This window comes from Hydra vulgaris, chromosome 08, assembly GCF_038396675.1.
Source record: "Hydra vulgaris chromosome 08, alternate assembly HydraT2T_AEP".
Lineage (NCBI taxonomy): Eukaryota > Metazoa > Cnidaria > Hydrozoa > Anthoathecata > Hydridae > Hydra > Hydra vulgaris.
Genome location: NC_088927.1, coordinates 49,345,001 through 49,372,422, shown reverse-complemented (window position 1 = coordinate 49,372,422; position 27,422 = coordinate 49,345,001). Strand labels below are relative to the sequence as shown.

Here is a 27,422-nt window from a genome sequence, read left to right as displayed (position 1 = left end):
AATAGCTTCTTTCATCATTTCTCTGTTGCTGCTAAAAACTAAAGCTGTTTCAGGATCTGATATACCGTCTTCATATTTGTCACGAACGATTGATGGCCATGCTGTTTGAAACCTTTTAAACATCAAAATGTCTGGTCCAGTAGATGGTCCAGCTAATGAGTTAAACACATCTCCAAGAACAACTTCAAAAATATGGTGCCGACATGCAAGATGGAGCAGCTCTTTATTCATCTTTTGTTCAATAAGAACTGCTGCACCAGAGCGAATCCCAGAATTACTGGCTGTAGTGTCAAAAGACATGGCTTTTATATTCTCTGCAAGATTCCAGTCATTGATTGCTGTTACAACTGCATTTGCCTCTCCAGTGCCATTTGGGAGCTTAGGCACATTCAATAGTCGTTTTACACCTTGACCCAAAACAAGAATAGGCAAGCGATCTATTTTTTCATGTTTTCCTGATATATCAGGGAGTAACTTGCCGTCCCAATGCACTACGAGTGGAACATCCCTAATATTTTCACCAAAACTTTCCTTCAATTTTAAAATTGTTTCGTCTCTATGTTTCATTCTATTGCGTTGAATTGACCAGCGATTCAGAGCTAGTTCACTTGGGTTTTGACCAACAGCAACTGAGAATGAAGTCAAAGCATAAACCGTATTTCGGTCGCTGATCTTCGTTCAATCTAAAGCTGCTGCAACTTGTGGACTGACAATACTTTTTGGACGAGGTCGTTTTGTCTGCGGTGTCACTGCTGAGTCATGGTCAGAATCTACGTTCTCATTGCAACTTTTTTCTGAATCTGATTCAAATGTTTCAACTACAGCTTCACCGTTGCTGACAGCATGTCTCAATTTTTCTCGTTCTGTTCTAGCTTTTATAGCCTCTTGTCTCTCATGTTTACGCTTCAACTTGACTGCCAATTTTCTGTCTATTTGTGCCATTGAACTTGAGTGTCTTCTATTTCCAAGCTGAGCTTTAAGAAAAAGTTTGTCTTCTGGATTTTGTCTAAGCCTCTCGGCATCAACATGAGAAATGTTGAACGTATCTTCAAATGATGCAACAAAGGCTGTTTCTTTCACTATCTGAGTTGCTCCTCCTCTTTTTGAAGCTTTTTGTAGATTTCTCCACTCGTTGTATATTTTCTCTAGCCTCGCAATTGCATGTTGCAATGTTGTCATTGGCATGTAAGCTTTGTTCCAAAAATAAGCAACTGTTTTAATAGTAATGTCCGAACTTTCTCGCACGGTTTTTTTGTTTATTTTAAACTGATGGAAGAAAAACTGTAATGCTTGCTTTCATGACGGTAGTCTAGTACCATTAATGGAGGCATTTGTGAAACGAGAAGGTAAATTTCGGTTGCAGATCTAGTTGCAGGTTTTGATTGTGACATTTTCTGATATTTATTAATCTAGAAAAATACAAATAAAGTTATGCAATAAGCATGATGTGAATTGCAAAAGTTATAAAATTTTATTCATTTAGTATATACTCAGTGATATCCATTATTCAGTATCTTTTTTGAGTTTAGAGATATGAATTTATATAAAATAAAATTCAAAGTAGTTTACATAGTTTATATTACAAAATAACAACTTAAATGTATACTGACTTTTCACAATTGAGATATTCCACTGCAAAATTGTTAAAAATAAAATTTTTTAGTTAACATAATTAATTTGGTAGTCTGATAGGGATAAACATACAAAATGGCGGTTTGGTGGCAAATTACAAGGAATTCTGGGATAGAAAAAATAAGTAAGTGGGCTGCAGCTAAGTAATTAATAATAAGCACTATAAAAATTTAATTATTTGAATGTAACAAATTTCTAAAAATACTATGAAGTAAAATTTCTGTTTTTTTTATCTGTATTTGGAAATTTATAAATATTTTTCATATACAGAACATTAATTAGTTGATAAATTTAACAACTGGTCAGATTCTCAAAAAAAACATAAAGAGTACACCTCATTGAAAAGACTTCTGGTTGTGTTCAAAATGGATTTACAGATAAAAAAATTTATTTAAAGATTTCAATAATATTCAACAACACATTAATTTACACGGCTATCTTTTCTATCGCGTACATGTGATTTTATCAGTTGTCATGTGGCAACCTTTAATGAAGGAATATTTTTATGAAATTTTGCACATGAGTTCATGAGATCAATAGGAACAGGACTAGAGGTTCTGAAAATTTAATTTTTGACTACCACCCTAATATATATATATATATATATATATATATATATATATATATATATATATATATATATAAATATATATATATATATATACACACACACACACACACACACACACACACACACACACACACACACACACACACATTTTCTTCTATTACTATATAAAGTAAATAAGACAAATAAAATAAAACATTAAAAAAACCTGGATTTTTTTTTCACTGCAGGAGAGAAGATCTGATGCAAATGAATAAACATCAGCAATAGTGGTAGCATACTTTGATCTGTGTTTTAACAGCTCCTGGATCCTATAAGCATTATTAAAAAGCTTTATTAAATACTAAAATAAATAATAAAAGTAAATTCAGGAGAAAAAAAATAGATTATTTAAAATAATGTATAAATAAAAACAAGAGAAAAAGAATGAAAAAATTAAAAACTTTGTGTGTGACACTGTGTCATTTGTTACGAAGTCTAAAACCATTTGAAATGAAGGAAACTTTTCATGAAAATCATCATAATATAGTGAATTCTGCAATAAACAAAATTTTAAAAATTAATTATTTAAAAATATTTTAATATAAACAAAATCTTTAAAGTATTACACTGCGTTTAGATTCTACAGAGTCTTGTTTAACAAATGACTTTGAACTACGATTCAACGTTGGCCTACGATCAGTGCTATGTTGATTTAACTAAAGAAAAAAATAAAATAAAAATAAAATATAAAAATAAAATAAAATATAAAAATAAAATAAAAACAAAGATAAAATAAAAACAAAGAAAAAAAGTAAACAAAAGTAAACAAAAAAAAAGAAAAGTAAAACTTTAAACCTAAAAAGTAAAACAATTAATTTTTTTGATTTTGTTTACAAATGCATTTTTTTTTTAACTTAAAGAAAAATTCAAAATAAATTGTTTTAAATAATACTTTTTTTTACCATAAACTACCTTTTTTAAAATATTTAAAAATTAGTTTCATTGATTTCTCAAGTAAAAAGATAATGCTGCCATGATATTCATTTTTTCTAAAAGCAGTTTCTACTTGAACAAATTTAATCTAACTTAAAAAACGTTTGGATTTTAAAATCTAAAAAACCTTGCATGGTGGACAACTTCTAATTTCTTAACTCTTATATCTCCAGAATATAGATATGCAACAACTAGCTCAGTTAGTTTTGTTTAATTATCTCCTAAAACTGTACTTTATAATTATCTCCTAAAACTGTACTTTATAATTATCTCCTAAAACTGTACTTTATAATTATCTCCTAAAACCATATTTTTGCAGCAGGCAAGAGACTTAATTGCAACACAGTTCCAGTTGTGTCTTGATTTTTTGAGTTGGGCCTCAATCATAAAGGATTCATTTTTACCTGAGAAATACTTTTATTTAAACCTTCATTTTCACCTTTACCTAAGTAACTTGCAAGAGAAGGTACTTCAAGAAGTAAACTTCTCTATCAATGTTTAAAAGTACTATTTGTTTCTCCAAATGTTTTAATGTTGAAGTGAATGGTAGATGGATACTTAAATGCTTTTCAAGCAGTTTTAACATCATCTCTGTTTAAATATAAATAAATTTCATTTTTTTAGATGACTGCAAGTGATACTGTTGACTCTGCAAGAACAACTTTACTTCTCTATCTTTAAATATTGTGCATATTATTGATGTTACAGAACTTTTTTTTTCTTCCTGCCTAGTCCTCTGGTTCAAACCAAGAACATAGTCATTAGATTCAAATGTAGAACCTAGTCCTCAGGTTCAAAGTCTAAATCATTTGATGTTTTATTATCATTTTATTCAAACTTTCAGCTTTATCTATATCTAATGTTTTTTTTCCCGTCATTACCTTCATTACATCTCTAAGATCTGGTATACCAATCCAGAACATTTACTTCATTTTCTTTAAATTACTGTTATTTTAAATTTGAGGTTGATACTCTCTTTGCATGTTTTTTTCTCCAGGAAATATTGAAAATCCAACTTTATTTTAAGGAGCTTTAACAATTACAAAACTGGTCAAATTCGCATCAACTACAATTTTTAATTGAAAAAGCCTTTCAAATTCTTCATTGTTATTTTGCCTCCTATTTTTTTTAATTTTTTTTTATTTTAATTCACCTCCCTAAGGCCGAGAAGGTTACTACAGACAAGAAAACAACTTAATTGTGGTTATAACCTTCTCTCAACTCTATAACTCCAAAACACAAACCTTGACGAATAAGGCTGCTGCACGGAGATATAAGTTGAGCGTAGTACTACCAGGGACATGGTGGGGATCGAACTCAGAACCTTTTGCTTATGAAGTGAGCACTCTACCACTACATTATTACCACGTTTTTTTAAAATTTAAAACTAAATAAACTAGGGACATAAGTGATCCATTTAACTAACTTTCCCCCCAAAGTTTTCAGGGTGGCCACTCAAATTTAAAAATGAAATTCCATGACCTTTTCATGACATTTCCATGACTCATTATAAACTTCTATGATAAATCACTAGAGTAAATATTCAGTATTTGCCATGCAATTAGCTGTTACCACTTAATTACTAAAAAAAACATTTGCAGACCAAAAACTATTTTACAGACATTTATTTAACAAACATTCCAAAATGAGGATTTAAATCATGACTTTAGAGATAGCAGAAAACATTTCTAACAAAACTGCAAAAAAGTTAGAGTGTTTTTAATAACAATTTTCCTGTAACTAGGGGTATTGCAATGTAAAAATCACACATAGGCAGCCATACAAAAATAACATTTATTTGACAATAAATGATGAATACTCTGTATGTGCTCAGCTATATCTCAAGGACCTGTAACCTTTTCTATATGTCATACATCTCATGTTTTTTCAGTATTTTTTTTATCAAAGTTCCTTTAATTTAATATAAAAGTATTAATAAAATTATAAATATTTTTGTCAATATTCAAGAATGTACTTATTCTTATTTTAAAATGAACTTGTCAACAATAAATAAACAATAGGGATCCTAAAACAAGCAATAAAGGGATCCTAAAGTCCCGTAACAACAATCAATAGAACATATTTTATTTTAAGAAACAAAAATCAAATGCCTTTCATGCGGTTAATCTGTTTTGGAGATCAGAGCTGAGTATTTTTATTGTGATATAGGAATATTAAAATCTATAGTTTATGAGCTCCTCCTGCATCTACCCAAAACTAAATTATGGAGTTTATATCAGTTTTCCTTTTCCTAGGTAAATTGCCTTTACCATTGCTAAGGAGTCCTTACTATAAAGCTATACTATGAGTTGATCCTATGAAACAGGTTGTACTGGATTACATATTAGCAGTAGCAGGGTGACTTGATCTGACCATACTTGATTGATACAAACTTAAACAAAATTTAAAAATGTATTTTAATTATTTATTAAACTGATATCTTATTTTGGTAAACACTAAATATTAAACTATTTTTTGAAAAGAGTGATTTGACCTGACTAATTGCAATAAAATGATAATCTATAACTTACACTGCAAAAAAATCTTTTTCAAAAAAGACTTGGACTAGACATACTAGCACTTTTCTTTGCAAATATCCTAAAAATATCACAAGTAGAAGAAAATAAATATCATTTTAAAAAGTTCCATTAATTTTCCATGACTTTGAGTGAAAATTTAGGAATTCCATGACTTTTTCCATGACAAAATAAAATTCCATGACATTTCCATGATTTCCATGACCAGTGGCAACCCTGATTTTACACCAAGTCATGCGGATAGTAAAATAATGATGGAATTTTGGATCAATTAAATTGTCATTTTTTATACTATGTGAAACAGTAACCACTTATAATCACTTTTTTAATGATCTCTTATAAATCAGTTTGAAATATAAAAATAACTTTATATATAGCTACTTTTATATAACTAAAAATATATATATTTATGTTATATAATATAATTTTAAGTGTAGCTATCTACGTTTAAATATCAAATATATAAACAATTGTTATTTATAATACTATCATTATTTAATAAAAAAGCAATTTAATACTTGTTTTTTAGAAGCAAATTTAGAAAGGCCAGCAAACTTGAGCAAAAACAATGCTTTCTCACGACAACTAATCACTATAAGAATAATTAAAACAAATTATTATGCATATATATATATATATATATATATATATATATATATATATATATATATATATATATATATAATATATCATAATATACCAGGTGTATCAAGATCAACAGGCTGGCCACCATTATTTGTAAGTTGCTCCTCTTGGATTACATAATTCTGACGTTTTAAGAGCTAAATAAAAAATAATTGCAAATTTTTAATTTTTAATAAAAATCTAATGAGTAATGCAAAAAAAAAAGCAAAATTTAAAAAAATTATATTTTGATTAATTTATTTAAACTTTAAACAAATGAATCAAAACATGATTTTTTTTTTTTAATTTTTAGTTTTCTTTGCTTGATATTAAGACTTTTGTTAATGATCAATGAATAAATTCACAAAACTTTTTAGCACACACACATACACATATACTCACACACACGCTCATATAAGTATATATATTCACACATACACATATAGAATTCAAAAAAAAACTTTCTTACAAGGGATCTTCTTATACTTTCTGCAGAGGTATATGCAGTAACAAAACATGTTGGCATATCTGCACAAGGATTAAGAAGAACTAAAACAAAAGTTAAAATGTTGTAAAATTATTTGCGAATTTTTTAATTATTTTTTTAATCTTGATATAAAAGTATTCTTTAAGCAAAAGCAAATTTATAGATTGTTATGAAAGTAACTTTTTTTATTGTATTAAACTAAAAGTTTTTACATTTTAAATTTAAAGCTTTTAAATTACGTACTTTTACTTCTTTTTTTCATAATTTAAAAAATATATCTTACACTAATTAATTCATGCACAATAGGGTGTGTCATACTTTTTATTTTTTTTAATTTTACTTTGCATAGTTTAAAAAAGGGTGAGGTATAATATTAAAAGTTCAGAACCGTTAAAAAAAAAAAAGTTTTAGCTACCAGGGAGTCAGTGAGACTATTTCACCAAAAGCCCGGGGGGAGGGGAGGGAGGGGGGTTTTTGGGGAGGAGGTAAAAACTTAAAAAATGGAAGTATTAAAAAAAAAAAAAAACTTAAAAACGTAAAAAAACGTTATCTCTTTTTTAAAAAATTTTTTTTTTATGTAAAAACAAATAGAGGGGTTGGCCCCCCCCCCCCACTGAAACTGTAAAATGAGGTTGTTTTGGAGCTAAAAATAAAACTTTTATATAGATCCACACAACATTTACTGGCTTTTATTAAAATAAAGTACAATAAAGATTAATTCTTAAACATTGTCAAGCCAATAAGATTTTGTTTAGATAGATCAACTTCTGTGACAACTCTAGTCCTTTAATCCAACCCTCTCTTCTATCTTCTGTAAAAACATTTTTGCACGCCTGGGTAACTTTTTTTACACATTTTTTTGACAGCTTGAGTGTGGCAACACCAGTTTGGTACAATCATTGGTTTAAATAAATACTCTTTGATGTCTTTAGTTGTCATGCAACAAGTCAAAGGTGGTTCAAAAGCTTCATTCCAATCAATAAGATCCTTGAGACAAATTGCCTTAGTATTGATATCTGGTGTCCTTCTTGGTCTAACAGATAGATCTTCTAGTTGTTCATTTTCATCACCTTCTCCTCTTATTTCTAGAATTTTGAGTACACTGAAACTTCTCTCCTCTTTATTTTCAGAACAAAGCATGGTTTAAAGAATAGATTCAGCCATACCAAGCAGATTGCTTAATAGTTGGAATGACAATATTCTGAATATCGAGTGACTGGTGTTGAAGCAACTTAAGTTGGTAAAGAACATGTTTTGGTCCTTCTGTCCAACTATGTTTAACTTTGATGTTAAACCAGACAGGAAAGTACACTCCTACAATAAACTCATTTAGTTTAAGAAGTTTTTGGGCTGCATCTCCTTGAAGACCATGATGAGATTCCCGAATTCTACATATTCTATTGGCTGTTGTTAGCCATCTGGCCATGTTAACAGGGCCAATTTCAAGAAGTCCTAGGTGCTGAGGAACATGACCACTGCGTATAGCGTTAACTATAAGATAGTAATACTGATCTGTAGAAAGGTCTTTAACCACATCATTACTTAAGTTAATTAGAGGCTCACCAGTTTCAACTTTACTAAAAAAAGGTTTATTTCAAGATTGGTTGCTTCATCAAGTAAGCTTCCATTGGGTCCACTCCATTTTTTACCGCTTTTAGATTCTCAATCTAACAATTTAATTAGACGTTTGAGTGGTAATTTATTGGTGTGTAGAGCACATACAATCTAATTTAACTTTCGCCCAAATTTTAACTCCATAAGGTGCATTACTTCTCCCTTACAACCAGTGTTTACTGGTTGTAAGGGAGAAGTAATGCAGTGTTAATTGCTTTTAAGTGTACATTAATGTTCCTCATTGCAGTATACTCAATAATCTTATTTGCTATAATTTCAGCGTGGTTCTTTTTTGCTTCTTTAGCTGGAGTTAAATGAAATAAATACTTACCATCACCAGAACAAATAGTGTAATGTTCTTCTTTAACTTTGGCCACATACTGTCTGTCTGATCCATCTACAGTTAAAAATACTTTAGTAAGATCTTTTGGTCCATCAAAAAATATGCAGTCAATAATCTCTTTATAGCAATAATCATCAAACTGAATAGCAACTTCATTCATTACTTTATCCCTAGCTCTCCGAACTTTACTGTGATCTATTAATAATCTAGTGTCACTTTGGGATACAAGTCCTCCATCTACCCATGCTGCAGTAGCTATGACTGCAGTTGCTCTTAAACCAACACCATATCAAATACTGGCCAATGCAATATTAGAGGTATCTTCATAATTTCTAGATTTTTTAAAATATTTTGTACAAGGCTTTTGAATAGAAAAAATCTCATTTTCATCAGATTCAAATTCTTTATAATTATCATGTTCGTTATCTTGTTCATTATGAGTATTATTTTCTTCTTGTGTCGTGTGCTTTTTTTCTCTTGCTTGTTTTTCTTCTTCTCTTCTTTGTTTGCAACTTTGTACTTTTTTGAACCTTTTGGACTCCATCAAATCAGCAGGTCCAAGTTGATATGAACTAAAAGATTTAATCTTTTCTCGTTGGGCTAAAAAAAAGGTAGCAACATTTTGCTTACAACTAGACAAATTAAAATAAAATTTTCTTTTTAAAACAATCAAAGAGATCAGTAAAATATTATTAAATTTGATTTTCAGCTTTACTAACACTTTTATAATGATTGTTGTATATTCACTCATACCTTTTATATAAACCAGTTCAATAATTGGTATTTTTCTCTCCCTAGGACAAATGCAGGTAATGTGGGCACCAAATTTACAGTCAGGAGGACAGCATTGCTCAGAACAAAGAACTATTTTACAGTTACACTCCACCAAGTCAAATAGTTTGTCAATAACGAAATTAAACTTTTGTTTTATAACTTTACTTGCTTTGTTTTGAGAAATAAGACTAGCTTTGTTCCATGTGTTTTTAAGTCTTGTTACCAAATTATGTTTTAAACAAATTACGGAAGGCACAAATAAAACACTGGCCATTTGCCATTTTTCTGAAAGTTTATTATAAATATCCTGGATCAACTCAGAATTACTATAGTTTCTTCTGTTTAGTTTGCTTGTTTCTCTTAAAAAAATACCATATCTTAGGACATCTCTCATTGTTGGCAGTTCAGCTGTTGGCAACTCTTTTCCAGATCCCAAATATTGACGTAGACAAGAACCATTTTTCCATCTTGTTCCAGTAGCCATTTTAATTTAAATATTACTTTTTATCTAGTAATTTTTAAAATTAGAAAGATATAAATATATATTACAAATATATAAATAAATAAATAAATATATATATATATATATATATATATATATATATATATATATATATATATATATATATATATATATATAACTTGCATAACAAATATTAAAGCAAAATACTTTGAATAAAGTTTTGTGCGTAGCCATTCATCAAATAAAATGTATAAGTTAAATTACATACAAAACTTTGCAAAAATACTAATTTTTAAGTATTTTGTAAACCAAAATTTCTGAAACAGTATAACTATTAAACAAATTTTCCTTATCCTGCGATAACTTCTTTTTAGCCAGCATTTGACAATGAAAACCTAACTTCTGACCTAAATGTGGCTGAGGTCAGTAATTCATTGCTGACCTGATTTTTATGTTATTATGGTAAAACCTTGATATTAAAAAATTTGCGCTGACCTGATGCTGACCAAAAACAGTTACTATATTAGGAAATTGCATCCTAAGTTACATTTTATCTGTATGTATCTAAATACTTATTTATATATACAAAAATAAAATTTATAGAAAAATCATTGCATACTTAATCTTGCTAATTAATTAACATTTAAACAATAATTACATTATAAATATTTACTTTTAAATCAAGATTAACATTTATTAGATAGTTGACTTGAGTCCTAACCCTAGCACTAACCCTGATGTATGTACATTGTCTGACTTATAAAGAAATATGAATTGTATAACATGAATAGTTTCTTAAAAGTTTTATTTCAAAAGATTTCAATATTTTATTTTCAAGTGCAATATTTATTTGTTTTGACAAAACTTTTTAAAACAATCATACCACTACAAACTTTTTCACGCAGCTCTTGAGTGTGCCAAATAAGCGCAGCAAACACTGCATTAATTGTTGAGTCAACTATTTCTCCACCTCCTAAGTTCAATGGATTTGATAGAAGTTTACATCTAATAGTAAAAAAAAAATTAAAAAATATAAATTGATCTAAATTATTTTGATTTAAAGTGTAAAAATAAGCTATATTATAGAATAGTTATATCTAAGGCTGTTGACAGATACCTGCTTGTCCCATTTAGACGAGTACCTGCTTGTTGGTCACTGCTCAGGAAGCATTATGACGATTATAAAATGATGGTAAATTATAATAATTTTCTATTATATAATATAATTTTAGCGGGGTAAAGCATAAGTGGCGATGACGATTGTCTGACAGAATTATATATATGCCAAAGTTTATAAATAAAATGATGGTTACTTCTAATTTGAAAAGTTCATTAAAAAATTTATTTAATTCATTTTTAAGTTTAACAATATTAATTTGGTATGTGAAAAGAGTCTTTCAAAAGAGATGGAAAATATAATTATTTCAAAGCTCGTTTAAAGAAAACATATTTATTAATAGAAATTTTATGTTTAAAAACATAATTATTAATATAAAATAAATTTATTTCAAAGCTTGTTTAAAGGAAACCAGGTTTTAGTTAAGCAAATTATATTCAAAATATTTTCAGTTTCTTATTATAAAAGTATATATTTTGTTCCTAAGTACAGTTTTTAGTCTTTCACAGAAAGATGTGTGATCGCACATCTTTATATGACCAGGCAAATTACATTTTGCTTTGGCGATTTGATTGCAGCTGTTTCAAAAACATTTTAAAAATGCACTGAATGAAAAATATTCTAAATTATACCTTAAGTGAAATTGCATCAAAACTTCTTAACAAATGTTTTTTATTAGAGAAACATTTTTAAAAAAAGTAACAATTTACTGATGATGTTTTTATAAGTATAATTAGCAGTTTTATTTTTATATATACTTTTTTAGTATACATATTTTTAATTTATAATATATAAATTGTTTAAGTGTACATTTTTTATAATAAACGTTATTAAAAAATAAAAAATTGTTTTGTTTTTATAAATAATGACATTCTGCGACAACAAATGTCTCTTTAAGGAATTTTAATATAAGAATAATTAAAGTTAATAAAAATTTTAGAAAGCTGATAGAATCAAATAAGTTTGATCTTTAACGCTTTTATATTATCGAAACACTTTTTAATGAAGTAACAAAACACTTCTAATGAATTTTTATAATAAGTATTAATAAACTTGTTTTTTTTAAATGTTTATCTTTTGAAACATATTTAAAAAACAAAAAACAAATGTTAAAACAAAAAATGAAATGGTTTTTTAATGCGTAAATTAATAAACACAATATATATATATATATATATATATATATATATATATATATATATATATATATATATATATATATTGTGTTTTTGCTTTAGTTAAGTATTTTTTTATTTTCTCTTTCATTAAGATATTTTTTACTTTTTTAAAGTTTTTTTTTAGATAAATTTAGATAAATTTTGATAGCGCATTTTAAATTTTAAAAATATGTCAAAGTTTTAAAAATATGTCATAAGTGGTCAAATTGTCAAAACAAATTATTTTTTGTGTGGTCATATAATTGCGTGCGATCGCACGTCTTCCCGTGAACCACTGAGTTTTTTTAAAAAAATTTTTTTTAATGGGGCCCAGTGTACCAGCCCCTTTGTTTGACAGCTACCAGAGCAGACATTTTAAAATTATATCCTAATATATTTTTAATGAAGAAAATTGTTTTTTTGCAAATTCGTTTAACAATTCTTTAACCATTTAACAGTCCCATACTTTTTTTTTTTTTCTATAGAAGGTCTAAGAACTTTCTACAAAATGTCTAGGAGCCTTCTACAGAAGGTCTAAAAAAAATTTTCAAGAAACTTTCAGAACTTTCTAGATCATTCTTGAACTATCAAAAATTAGTCATACTAGCATGATAGTACAGTTGACTCCATCAACTGAACTATAAACCAACAATTTAGTTAACAAATAAAAAAAATAACAAATCATATTTGAGGAGCAATTATTTAATTTGGCATCCAGCAGATGGATTTCAATACTGTGTTGATTTATAAAAAAGAGATCAAAAAAGTACTTTGTAAGGAGAAAAAGAAAAAAAAGTGGTGCACTACCACAAAAAAGATGATGGCCACAACTAACACAGTTCTGTGTGCAAAAGCAATATGAAATGGGTGTCGCTGATAGACCTTAGAAAATGCTTATGCCACCACTGCATAAGCTGATATAAAAACATAATGCATCTATGACATGTTACATAGTAGATCAAATATAATTGTAGTTAATATAAAAAACACAGATAACTACAAATAATTCGTAATAAAGTTTTATTAAAAACATAAATTAATTATTACAATAAGTTAGAAATTTGATCTTTGAGGAAATTCGATTTTTAATCTAGATGACTTATTCTAGTTTAGAGAAACTAAGAAAGTCTAAAGAGATTAAGAGTCTAAAATTTCGATTTAGAAAAAATCTTGCATTAGACTTCTAATTACATACCCTATAATATAATATTTTGTTAGTAATTCTGTTCTGAAAGCTTTATTTGACATTTTCTATAGCTAAACACTAAAACAAAAAGTTTATGCTAATGCAAGATTCACAAGAAAAACTATTTATTCACTTAAGAAGAATCAGAACAGACAAACTCATGTTATTTTAACTCATCAACAAATGTTTGCAGGAAATTATTTTAGAATAACTACTTTATTATAAAATATAAAAAATTTTTATAAAATGATTTTTTTCTAAATATATAATATATTAAGATAAATAAACATTTATAGTGTATATAATAACTATTGACTTAACAGCCCGCAATGAAGCAGTTTAAAATTGAAAGTATTTTTATTAGTGTATTAGTGTTAATAGTTTAGGCTGCAAAGTCACAGGGCTGGTAGGCTTGTGAATGACACATTGTTTATTAAACCTGGAGAGCATTTCCTGATCAATCAAATCAAGTCTAGAGGACAATCAAATTAAATTGGTTTATCACATCAATAAAACTGTTTGACTCTCGTATCAGAATTGCCTTTAATAAAATGAGTTTAAATTTGACTTAAAAATTTTCTTACTCAAAATCTTTATTTATTCTTTATTCATTCTTTATTTTTAATAATACTTTAGTTAAATAAATTTATTTCACTTGTTTTATCTATAGGCTTTAATACTTATATTTTTTTTATTATCACAAATACCACATTTGCTTTATGCTCTTGCTGGTGACATAGTTGAGTAATGATTCTTTGAAATAAATTTTTATATAATTTATTTAGCTTGAAACCTTGAAATAAATTCTTCTGCTTGAGGTGTTTTGGTTGTTGCAATAGAGTTCAAAAATGTGTTGACTTCACAGTCCGAAGGATTGTTTTGCTAAAAACAAAAATACATAAAAATAAGTAAGAAAAATAATAAATTTAAAATACAAACTTATCAAAACTAATATAAAACGGTCTAATATAAATAATAAAAACGGTAATATAAATCTGTTTAAAATAAAATTATTAAAAATATCCTACATGAAAACCAGATAATGATCGCTCAAGCTTTCCGATTAAATATCCTCCTCTAAATAAAGAGGCCCACAATTTACAATGTAAAAGAGCTTGTTCCTCATTATTGTCATTTTCTTCACTTGAATTTAATGAACCCAATGCTAATAAAAAGTATATAAAATCATTTAAAAACACATTTGTTAATAAAAGTATTTAAAATTAAAAATGTCACAGGTTTTCTATATTTATATCCTTTCTTTTTTCTGAAACTACTTCTAACAATACCCTAACTAAAGCCATATTTTACAAATCTATTTAAAACATCTGTTTTATAACATACCTAACCATAACTTTTCCTGATAGGTTATGGACACACTTACTATTCTCAACCTCTACCGTACCATTCTCATATTATCATAATTACTCTTTCTCTTGTTTTTTTTAAAATTCCTTTAAATAATATGACCATATAATAAACACATATTTCATGAAAATTGCATAAATTGCATGAAATACATAAATGTCATGAAATGAGGAAAGTCAAACCAAACAGCTTTTTGTTCAAAAGTAATGATCCAATATAAGATTATTAAAATTTATTGAATAAAACCTTAAGCTGCTTTCCACACGTTCATAATCTGCTCTGTCGTTATACAATAATCAAAATTAATTAATATAGACCAAACAGGGTATTAGCCAGCCCAATAGCACCACGTATACCACGGAATTCCCACTTGGTTTAAAATTCCCAAAAATAAATGACCTTTTTTTTGTGTGTAGGGAAAACCAGTAAAACCAAAAAAGTGTAACCCCAATATTTTGTAGAAGAATAACAATAAATATTCCCAATTGCAAATATCGCAAAAACGTAGGAAAAAATATATTCCTGGCTAACATCCTGCTAAAAAAAAAAAATAAAAGTAACTAATAGTAACTAAATAACAATAAATTAAAAACCTTTTCTTGAATCTAAAGCACTTCCACAAAAAGACCCAAAAAACTTCCATAATGTCAATTGTAAATCAAAGATCCAACTTATTGCAAGATCTGGATTCCCAATTGCATAAACCTACAGAATCATTTTCAAAAAAAAGTTCTTTTGTCAAAATAGAAAATACAAGTATTTAAAATTCACTTTTACAAGTTCAAAATTCAAATTTTTATAAATTATCATTATCTAACTCATCATAAATTATCATAAATTATCTAACTTAAATTAGAATATAAGATGTTGACAATCGAAATCTTAAACTCAAGCAAGTTTAAAAATATCTAGATACAATAAATTTTATTTTTTAAAGACCTTGAATTTGTATCCCCAGAAAACATTACTTCCATCAGAATGAAATAGAAAATGAAGCTTTTGACCAGCATCAAACGTTACAACCTTAAATTCATAAAATGTTATACATATATATGGATTCCTGTTATTTCTTTTGTTTAAATATATCTTCAATTGAAATGACTTTAACTTTTTAAATTAACTAAAACTATCAATTTTTTATTTAATAATAAAACAAAAATCTTTTCCATTATAAGTGTTTTGAAAAAATAAAATAAAAACATTACGTTGGGCCATGAGTCACTGCCAACTTTTTGATCAAATCGAGTCTTGCTACCCAATGAATCAGTAAACTCCAAATAATCATACCTTTTAAAAAATTACGATCTAATTTAACTTTTTTTTTCTATTTTAATTACAAATTTTTTGCACTGCAGATACAGGGTGCAGATATTGATTTTATTAAACTTTATTTTATTTTTAATTATCTATTTTAATTTAATTTGCATAATTTATTAAAAAAGGGTGAACATATGAAAAAGTATTTTAATATCCATAAAAATACATTTATACTTGAATGTGATTTAGTAATTACCTTCGCTCTGTTTCACACAGTGGATCAAATTCAACTTTGAAACTTGAACATCCTGGGCAATTAAACACCTGAAAATTTTTTGAAAAATGTAAATAAAAATAAAAAATAATAATACTTAATTTAAAATATTGGAACATTTTGTATCTTTTATGAAGTAGTAAAACCTTAGATACGGAACTGTTGTTCATGTAATCATGGTTTGATTCACACTCCCATTCTCGCAAGACAATATGCTTTGTAGAATTTTCCGAGGTACATGCGTCATCTTGCAAAAAAAATTCAGGAAATAAATCTGACATTCTCTGAAGTGTATAAGCTAAAGGCTGAAGTTTATTGAGTAAAGCAACACAATTGATCTCCATTGTTAAAAACAAGTTTAAGAATAAAATCTAGAAAAAAAAAAGTTTTTAATTGGTTGATTAAATACTGGCACTTGTGATCGGTTGATTGAACCACTAGCACAAACAGAAAACAGCAACATATTTTGAATTAAAATTTTTAAAGTAACAACAAGTTGCACTTACAAGTTGTCGCATTGCAATAGACGCAAAAGATTGCTCAAGTCTATCAATCACATTTACCTAAAGTGTTCAAATTATTATAAACCCAATAAACAAATCAAAATTTAAAAAATATTAATTAAAGACACAATAAAATAAATAATAGACATTAAGTTATTACAAAAATAGTACAATAATAATTAAGTAAAAAGTTTTAGGCTGATAAAAAATAAAAACTACAAGTATACTAGCTGTATGCTTTAAAAACTTTTTTTTTTTAATGAAACTTACTATCAATATTAATGATCAAAACAGTTTTGTAATTTACTTTCAAACTTTTTTTATCTTCAAAAATAAAAACTCAATTTTAATTGGGTTTATAACAAAGAATATTTCATGTGCTTGAAAAGAAATTTTTGATTTATGTGGATAAATTGAAATTTCATGTTTTTGAAAATATTTTGTGTGTTTGAAAAGAAATTCATTATTTAGGCGCGAACAATTAATGTGCTTATAGAAACATTATTTTTAAGCAAAAGATGTTTCAATACATTAATTTTTCATACAAGTAACATAGCAGTACAGTGTTGTGGATGTTACAATGCTAAAATTATGAGAGGCGGCTGACAAGGTTCAAATCCTCCTTAGGGAACTATTTTTTTTTAATTTTTTTTTAAACTTTATTTTGAAGTAGTTTTATGTCTTTCAACTATTAGTTGTTTATTATAGCTATGGCAGAAGGACATCAGACAGGTTGTACTGGATTACAGATTGTACAGTAATTGAGAAGATCCTGCCTGATCTGAAGTTAAATAATTAGTTAAAGCATTTAAATGAGCTTAAGGATGGTTATTAAGCTGAAACGTAAATAAATGTAATAGATTTATAAATAAATTGCAATGGTTCTTACATACTATTAATAAGTGTTCTACACTTATTAATAGTATGTAACTTCCTAGATTTAAATCTGAAAAAAATATTAGAGTTATACTTATTAAAATGCATAAAGGAAGAATCAATTGACAAAATTAAAATTGTTAGCTAATAAAACTAAAATTGTTGGCTAATAAAACTAATATTGTTGGCTAATTAAACTAAAATTGTTGGCTAATAAAACTAATATTGTTGGCTAATAAAACTAATACTGTTAGCTAATAAAACTAATATTGTTAGTTAATTAAACTAATATTGTTGGCTAATAAAACTAATATTGTTGGCTAATTAAACTAATATTGTTGGCTAATTAAACTAAAATTATTGGCTAATAAAACTAATATTGTTGGCTAATTAAACTAAAATTGTTAGCTAATAAAACTAAAATTGTTGGCTAATAAAAATAATTGTGAAATTCATTGTTTTGAAGCAATTAAAGGATTACAATAAAGAAAAATAAAACTTTTGGCGGAAAAAATATCAACAAAGTTTTTGTCGTTATAACAACTTGATAGTGTAAAATTAAAAAGTACAATTAGATCCATTAAACATTTATTGGGAAAAAATAAAAGCTGATCAGACCGTTATATAAAGTCTGAAAGTTAATATTTTTTGTTGTTGTGCAGAAATTAACTAGCAAAAAGTAAAACAAATCTGAAAATCTTTTAAGTTAATTAAAACGAACTTAAAAAAAAGGTTCCGAATAACTGAAAATTTGTTTAATAATATCTATTTAAAAACAAGTGCATAACTTTCTGTAATATATTAAAAAGAAAAGCATAGACATTTAACATTAAGTGCTTACAATGTGTTTACTTGTACACATGAGTTCAAAAACTTTATTGCAACTGTTACAAATCATCCCAACATCTAAAAAAAAACATTACTATATACACCTAGTTCACCAATTAAGCAAGAAATTTATAGTCACAAGTTGACCTGTAAATAGGGTCTGAGATAAACAGGAAAAATGTATATTTATATTCTGATTAAAAAGATATTTATGCAAATAGTATTGCATAAATATCTTTTTAATGAGACTATTATTAAAACAAACCTGTGTTTGAAGACAATGATTTTAATGACTATTTAATGTTATTGAAGCAAAGCTAATTTTAATTGATGCAAAATGCTTCAAATTATCATATTTTTCTAAAATGTTGATGTCAGCATTAAACTTGTTAAAAAGTTGATCAATTGAAATATGTGTGCCTATACTTTATTAATTTTAATATGCATTTTATTTGTGTAATTTATAATTATATTAAATTAAATATTTATAACTAATTATAATTTATAACTAAATTAAATGTTTATTTATGAAAATTTAGTATTTTCATTAATTTTAAGACTTTTTGATTGTGTGGAGTATGGATTGTAAAAGGTGGTTTGCTTATCTAGTGGTACAAAAAAAACTCACTAAATAAATGATATAGAAAAAGGTAAAATCATAAAATAAATCAAGAAAAATATTAGACTAGTTTATTCTATATAAATTTAAATTTTTTTTTAAATAACTAACTTACAATCTAACAAAATATCCATCACAATATTTTTTGATATGTTACAACCACACTGTAAATGGCACCATGCCAAGAAACTTTTTTGCAAAGCACATAGCAAAGACACTAAATTAGATGGAGAATCATTCTCTCCACCACCCTCCATTGCAGAAATACTCTATAAAAAAATTTAAATTTTATAGAATAGATTTTTTACTTTTATAGAAATAAAATACAATAAAACTTTAAAAAAAAATTAATGGAATTTGCATGCTAATTATTATGAATAATTTGAACTGAGATTTCTAATGAAGACCTAAAGAAACGCATTATGATAAATGTACTAAATAGTTTATTTCAAATAATAAATTTGAAATCAAAACTTTGCTTAGTTTCAATTACAACAAAATTAAAAAAGTAAAATATTTTTACAAAAGATCTTTTATTTTTATTATTTTAATAAGTTTAGAGTTGCGTTATTTAGGGACATTCCTAAACTCGAAGAAATGATTTTCCATGAAGATTGTAAAAAGATCTAAAGAACCGTTGCTTGATTGATTGAAATTTTTAATAAACTCTGAAGAAAAATTTCAGCGATGATGCTGGATTTGTGCCAGGAAAAGATTCCAAATGAGTGAATTTTGCTTAATTTTAATTTCAAAAAAACTTGCGGTTTTTTCTATTTTATATTTTCTGTATTTTTTCTTTGCTTTTCATTTTAACTATGCAATACAGTTGCACTTTTTAAATTGCCCGCTAAATGTATAAACTAAAAGATTTACAACTGGATTTTTTGTAGTACATTAGGTGAGCCTTAACTTTAATTCTTTAATGGTAAATATTTTCTAAAAGCCAAAATGAAATCTTCATATCATTCACTAGAGCTAATTAAATATTGTTACAATGTTTTAATTCAAACTGTTATCGATTATAACAACTTTTTACAACTACAATTGATTATATTATATCAATTTTAAATAGTACTTTTAATAAATGCCAAGACAATAAATAAGTAAAAAGAGTTATTCAAGTCTATAATAGTTGAAGGGATCCCCAGGTGCCCAGACCCCAGTCAATTTCATATCTTAAACAAACTTTAGAAAATAAGTTTATAGTTAATAAAAGTTAACAAAACAAAATATTTATTGAGATATTAAAAAAAACTTTTCATAATGGCAAACCAACAAATAAAAATATAAATAAACAAAAATAATTTGCCTCTGCACTTGGAAATCACTTAAGGAATTTATTAAAAATCATTTTGTCCATTCTATGGATATAATTTTCTTTGTTGAAACAAAAATGTTGTTACATGAATATTATACAGATAGAGTTACAATATTTGACATACCTAGCTCCAATAACCTGTTTTACGGGTTCGCTTCTGCTAATTTTTTAGTATAATTAAAACAATGAAAGTTGAAGTTTTGTAATGAATTTCTTAAGGATTCATATTAAATGCATATTATACTTATATTAAGGAATTATTAAATTAAAATGCCTCAGTAGGACAATGTTGCACTTAATAAATGCATGGGGTTGTATGTTATTAAAACTCACATATTTATTAAGTGCAATATTACTGTATCTGCCAAAGTATTCTTCTTCAATAAATAACCCCACTAAAAGAATGCAAAATGAAATAACCATATGAAAAATGCAACTGTAGTGTGATATTATGCGGTAGCAGTGGTGTAGTGGTAGAGTGCTCGCTTTACAAGCAAGAGGTTCCGAGTTTGATCCCCACCACGTCCCTGGTAGTACCGTGCTCAAATCGTTTCTCCGAGCAGCGGCCTTTTTCGTCAAGGTTTGTGTTTTAGAGTTATAGAATTGAGAGAGGGTTATAACCACAATTAAGTAGCCTCCTTGTCTGTAGAGGCATTCTTGGCATTGGGGAGGTGAATTAACATTAACCTGTTTGCTGCCAACTACAAGTATACTCATAGCAAGTTGGCGTCATTTATTTGCCAACTACGGGTATACTCGTAGTTAGCAGGACTTTGATATTTGCCAATTATAAGAATACTTGTAGTAAGCCGGCATCATGAGTTTGCCAACTACGAGTAAACTCGTAGTTATACTATTTCAAATAATATTTGTGCATGATGTTCATTTTTTTAAAATGCTCAACCCATTTCCTTAATATTTGGTATTTTCATTGTTATGAATGCCTTTTAAATTATAGGTTCTTGTATCCATGGATCATGTATATCGTTGTATATCATTATTTTCAAAATATTGTTTCCATTTATTACTAGCTTATTTAAAAACCAATGTCTATAATATTTAAAATGTTCAAAACCTGAGGTTTTGCATAAAAACCTAATTTTTAATTGTAAAAACTTAAAGGTTTATAAAAGTTCGAATAATGGGGTATTTTAAAAAACAAAACTTTAGTTTTGTTGTTTAAAATAAGAGAATTACTAATTTATTTATAAAAAAAAAAGAAAAAACATTTTCTCCTAATAAACTCGATAACAGAAAGAGTTTCATAACTAGAATTAAAAAGGCAAAAACACATACTCATGAGTAGAGTCAAGTAGCTATTATGGTTCTATGTAGGAAAAAATGTTTCATTTGTGTCTGTTCATTTTTTTTTTCTTCTTAGCTTCACAATTGATTTCAGAAAATATTACATTCAAGTTTTTATTTTAAAAATCCAGAGAAACTAATTTAAATGCGAATAAAGACAGAAATAGCTTAAAACAGATAAAAGTAAAATATTGAAATTGTTTTAACTTTATTTCATGAAAATTAAAGAGAAAACCGATTCTTTTGAATGATTTTGAATGATATTCTGAAACATTTGCCGATACATAACGGAGGTTTATTTTCACTGAAAACACATTCATTTCGTATTTCTTTACATTTTATTTTAGACTAGACTCTACATGGTTTTGTAGGGAATTTTTTCTTTTTATTTGGTGGTATTGTAGACTAGTAGTAGAAGCTATTATTGGTGATTCGAGGCACAATTTCATTCAAGCGTTCATGCAATAAATCTGTAACAACCAATTCTCTAAAATTAAGCAAGGAAATTGTTTTATCTAGTCCATATTTGCTGTTTAGACAGTAAGTATAAAACAAAAAAGTATGAAAGAGATGAAGTGCTACTTTTTTATACCATCTAATTGTCTTTCTTAGGCAATCATAATATGACACCATTTGTTCCACCCTATCTTCTCCTGAAATACATTGATTGTAATCTTTAATGATGTTGGGTTTCATTTTCTTCTCTCCTCTCCTGTTTGTCACTTCAATCATTTGCAATGAATGCAAGCTGCTAATCATTAGCACGTCTCTTTTGTCTTTCCATTTAGCAACCACTACACCCTCTCTGCTTCTGCTTATAACGTCTCTCTGTTTCAGTTTTGCTTTTGTACATTCTTTTGGATTTAATATTCGGTCAATTCTTTAAGTATTGCAAATGTATGTTCTTTGATTTATCATGTGCTTTGTTAATTCAAAGAAATTGTAAAAGTTATCAGTGTACAGGTGATCCCTTTTCCCAGAAATTTTTCGATTAAATCTAAAATAATAGCTTCCTTTTGACCCAACAAATCTTTATCGAGAGTTTCCATCGCCAGAGTAGACTTTTACTTATAGTACAATACCATCTGATTTGCAAAGCTCATAGAACTTAATACCATACTTATATCTTTTATTTTTCACATATTGCCTGAATACAAGACGCCCCTTCCAAAGCATCATTGATTCATCAATTGATACATTTTTATTAAGCAGTAGATGTTATCCATTGTATTATTTAAGTGATCAAGAAATCTAATAATTTTATACAAGCGTCCACTACCTGAATCTTCATTGTTAATAAAATGCCAAAACCGTAACATTAATTGGAATTTATTACGTGGCATTATTCTAGAAAATAAGGGAAATCTATAGAGACAGTTCTTAGACCAATAGCGTTCTATAAATTGGATTTTGACACACCCCATATGGAGAAGAACTCCAAAGAATTGCCGTATATTTTCTGAATTTATTGGTTTCCAATCTTTAAATTGTGAGCTTCTTCTGAGGGGACCCTGTTTATTTATTTCTTGCATTGCGTAGCATTTAGTTTCAACTACCATAGTATTTATAAGCTCTTCTGTAACAAATAGTCTAAAGAAATCTAATGGTTTCTAGTTCTCCATCTTCAAACCAGGATCGACAGTAAACTGAATTTGTTTAACAATATTCGGCTCATCTTTCCATTGGTTTCAATTTCTAGATGAATTTGTTTCAGAAGTTGTTTTGTCAGGCAAAATATTACATATAAGATCTACTTGTTGAGCTTTATTATGATTTTGACTATAAGCAAGGCCACCTGTTGTTCCAGCTCTTTTCGATGGCATTAAAAAATCTTCTGCAGTGGCTGCTAGATGAATGTCTGTTAACTGATTGTCATCACTTTCTTTAGTGTTATTATCTTCAGAACCTGATTCTGATGTAGTCAAGCTTGGAGACATAGTAGTATAAGTGAAAAATGAATCCGAATCCTCAATATCATCATCTTTACTACCTTCGCAATCTTCCATAACCATATGATCTGATTCAATTATGGAATAGCACAACTACTTTTTTGTTCTCTTCATATAACTTGTCATATATCTAATAATTATTTATAGTTTACTCCAACATTTAATCTTAATGTATATATTTAATATAGGGCTAGATAGATGAAACCAATAGAGTTAATAATAATAGAAGAAACTTAACCAATAGAGTTAATAATAATAGACGAATCTTAACCAATAAAGTTAATAATAAAAGATGAAACTTAACCAATAGAGTTAATAGATGAAAATTATAAATTCTTTAGTAAAATAAACTCAAAATTTTATAATTTCATAATTTAAACCGTATAATAAAATATGTACCTCTCTACATGCAACTGAAATAAGAGTCTTCATTACTTGAATCACAGACTCTGGTTGAAAACTTTCCTTGAAAAAAAAAAGTATAATGAATTTCAAAATCTCTTTAAGAATAATTAACTTATTTGCTTATTTTATTTAAAAAAGAAATACTTTTGGTAAATGATCTGGCAGACCAAGCAATCCACTTGCATCTTTGTTACTAAAAAATCTGCATAATGATTCAAAAGTACAAGCAAGAGAAGTTGCTTTCCCATCTTCCATTACTTTATCAACCAATGATAATAAATGCAGACGCCTGGTTTGGGCATCTGGGAAAAACACTTCAGCACCTTTATCATATAAATTTTTTAAAATGTTTTTATGGAATAAAATAACCAACTCATAAATTAATTAACTAATTTATTAATTTATAAAATAATTGACTAATTAATTAACTCATAAATTAATTAACTAATTAATTAACTCCTAAGTTAAATTTACTTTAAATAAAATTAAAAATCACCATCTAGAATAACTGCTTTTGCAAATGTTGCTAAACTTGAAGATCCATTGTCAACAATGTCGCATAGAGATTGGAAAACATCAGCCTCATATTCATTGGGCTAAAAACAAAAAAAAGTTAATTAACTTAAAAGTAGTGATGAAAATTTTCCGGTAAAATTTGATTCAAAATTTACTGGTAAATTTTAAATCGGAGAGGGTAAATTTACCTTAAAATTTTTTTTGTTGTTTTACAAGAAAATAAAAGTGAAAAAATTTTTTAAATTGACCAAGCGGCAAATTTTCAAAACTTTCCAGTAAATTTTACCCTACTTATACTGCAACTTAAAAGAACTAAGAACATAAGTTTTTGATTTTTTTTAGTTTATTCTTTTTTTAGTTTTTATTTCTCTTTTCAGTTAATGGTTTGCTTATTTTGAATTTTATTTTAAGTTTACATTTGTCTATTTGTAGTATTTTTTTAACGCCCTAATTTTCCAAACTTGCAAAGAATCGTGACCAAGTTGTCAAAACTAAATATTATATGCATGGTCATATAAGGTGTGCGATGGCATGCCTTTTCTGAGAAAGCTTGATTATGAATAAAATTTTTTTACATCTTTTACAATTTATCAAGATTTCGATATATGCAAAAATATTGTTGTAAATAAATTTGAATATAAAAATAAAAACCTCTTTTTCAAACTTTTCGAGCTGCGTTCTTTTTGACTTATTTTTTTCTTTGTTCTGCCTCTGTGCTCCAGGTTTCAAGCAAGGTAAAACAATGTGAAACAGCAATAAAAGTAATTCCTGAGCCAATAGTAATTCCTCAGGATATAATGAACTAAAAATACAATATAAATTATAACATATCAAAAATATAATTTATAAACTAAGACACAGAAGATAGATTTATTCATCTCACTTACAGATATTACAAATTTTACTTAAAAGACTTAATAATAACAATAATAAACTTAATAATATATTTATATCAAAAAGTTCTTAACAAACAAACAAAAACAAATAAAAAAGTAAGTTTTAGTATTTCTGTACTGGTTAGAAAAAGAAAATTGATTATTATATTATTATTTGAGTATCCTAACCAGCATGCTACTAGCTACATAATGGGAACAAGCTAGACATTTTTTTTACGCAACATATAAGAATAAATCATATGGCAAATACCTATAAATCAAAAAACAGATTTATAAATTATATAGACAATAAAAATGATGCTTTAATTAAGATTTAGCATTAATTCTTATTAGAATATAAAACCATTTTTAGGCTACATTTAAATTCAAAAACATTTTACAATGTGCAAATAAACAGATAACAAAGATTTTGTTCTGCAAGCTCAAACTTCTTTTAGTCATCAACACTTAACCTCAGTGAGCTCAGAAACAAGAATCTGGATATGAGATGGTTGGGTAAAATTAATATTTGACAAAACTTGTGATGTTTGTCTATCATTTTTTTGCCCATAGAGGAAACAAGGTTAGAAGCTTGGGTAGAAGTTTCAATGCAAAAACTCTTTTTCTTGCTTTTGACTGATAAATCAAAAGGTTTTCAGTAGCTTGCTGTATCATATTGCTGCATGATAGTATCTGACAAGATCTTTTAAACTTGGATTCAAAGAGCAAAAAAGCCTTGATAAAGATTCAAGTTTGTGGCTTTCCTTGAAATCTTAGTTGCAAAAGACTCCAAGCAACTGGACAGTGCAATTAACTTGGAACCAGATTTTAATTTGAAATAAGTCAAAAATAATCTCCTTGTTGGAAGACAGAACACAAATGATATTATAACATAATATCATTTGTGTTCTGTCTCAACAGCTGACAACTGTGTAGTCCTAAAAATATTGATAGAGATAACTGCAATAAAAAAATTTTTTAAATGAAAACTATTGTTACATTTTAAGATATAACAATATTTTACTTACTAATATTTACAAAACTTTTAAAAATGATATACTCTTACTTTTTCGCTTTATCTCCATCATTTAATGACCTCCAGATCTGGGAACACCTACAGTTAGGCCACCTTTTTTCCTCTGCAGTTTCTGGATCTTTTCTTTTTTAACAGGCTCCTTCAATGTAGTCTCTGTGAATTGTCCAGTCTCAGGTTTTTATTATAGCTTATGTATAAAAAAACCTTTTATGAAACAGATCCAAATATGGAGGATAAAAAGTCCATGGTCATAATTGGATTAATCAAGGTTCATGCTTTTCACTTTTACAACTGCTCATCGATGATGACATTCACCCACATTAGTCTGGTTACTATATATACCTTACCATCATAGAACTATACATACCTTACCTTTTTTTACACCTTATGTATTAAGGCAAGCTCATTTTGTGATTTACAAAGATTTAACTGTTCAATGTTTGAGGTATATCAGCATCCTTAATAAACTCTGCTTCCTTCATAACCTCTTCAACAAACTACAATCTTATAGGCTGTATAGTGTTGATGACAGTTTTGTGTTCAACCACAGGATCTCTTTTATTTCTTTAACTGAAAGTTTATCATTTGAAATTTTAAGAGAAACCATCATTGAAAGTTTAAGAACCATGCATGTTAAAAATATTTATCTTTACACAGAACAATCGTGTTTGATAAAGGTCCCCTGTGAATCCCCAGTGATTGTAGGTATATCTATCTACAATCACTGGGGATTTCAATAGCTTATAATACAATACACGCTTTTGATCCTTTCAAACATATCTTGTTTTGGCTGCAACAGTCCTGTGCTGCAGCAAG

At 27.3% G+C, this 27,422-nt stretch overlaps 1 protein-coding gene across 1 annotated transcript in view; it reads right to left on the bottom strand.

The window, feature by feature from the left end:
• The window catches only part of LOC100206316 (zinc finger ZZ-type and EF-hand domain-containing protein 1), a 114,892-nt gene that overhangs the window by 41,265 nt on the left and 46,205 nt on the right, over window positions 1–27,422 (bottom strand). The window contains exons 28-48 of the mRNA XM_065803871.1: window positions 25,347–25,497; window positions 24,676–24,775; window positions 24,324–24,502; window positions 24,174–24,239; window positions 19,318–19,471; window positions 18,597–18,661; window positions 16,883–16,939; window positions 16,523–16,747; window positions 16,359–16,426; window positions 16,051–16,132; window positions 15,785–15,868; window positions 15,439–15,550; window positions 14,506–14,642; window positions 14,271–14,359; window positions 10,901–11,022; window positions 6,806–6,885; window positions 6,413–6,494; window positions 6,231–6,304; window positions 2,809–2,898; window positions 2,644–2,735; window positions 2,409–2,511 (exon numbers count right to left, since the gene is read on the bottom strand). Coding sequence (XP_065659943.1) covers window positions 2,409–2,511; window positions 2,644–2,735; window positions 2,809–2,898; window positions 6,231–6,304; window positions 6,413–6,494; window positions 6,806–6,885; window positions 10,901–11,022; window positions 14,271–14,359; window positions 14,506–14,642; window positions 15,439–15,550; window positions 15,785–15,868; window positions 16,051–16,132; window positions 16,359–16,426; window positions 16,523–16,747; window positions 16,883–16,939; window positions 18,597–18,661; window positions 19,318–19,471; window positions 24,174–24,239; window positions 24,324–24,502; window positions 24,676–24,775; window positions 25,347–25,497 — 2,212 coding nt within the window. The remainder of the gene's footprint in view (window positions 1–2,408; window positions 2,512–2,643; window positions 2,736–2,808; window positions 2,899–6,230; window positions 6,305–6,412; window positions 6,495–6,805; window positions 6,886–10,900; window positions 11,023–14,270; window positions 14,360–14,505; window positions 14,643–15,438; window positions 15,551–15,784; window positions 15,869–16,050; window positions 16,133–16,358; window positions 16,427–16,522; window positions 16,748–16,882; window positions 16,940–18,596; window positions 18,662–19,317; window positions 19,472–24,173; window positions 24,240–24,323; window positions 24,503–24,675; window positions 24,776–25,346; window positions 25,498–27,422) is intronic.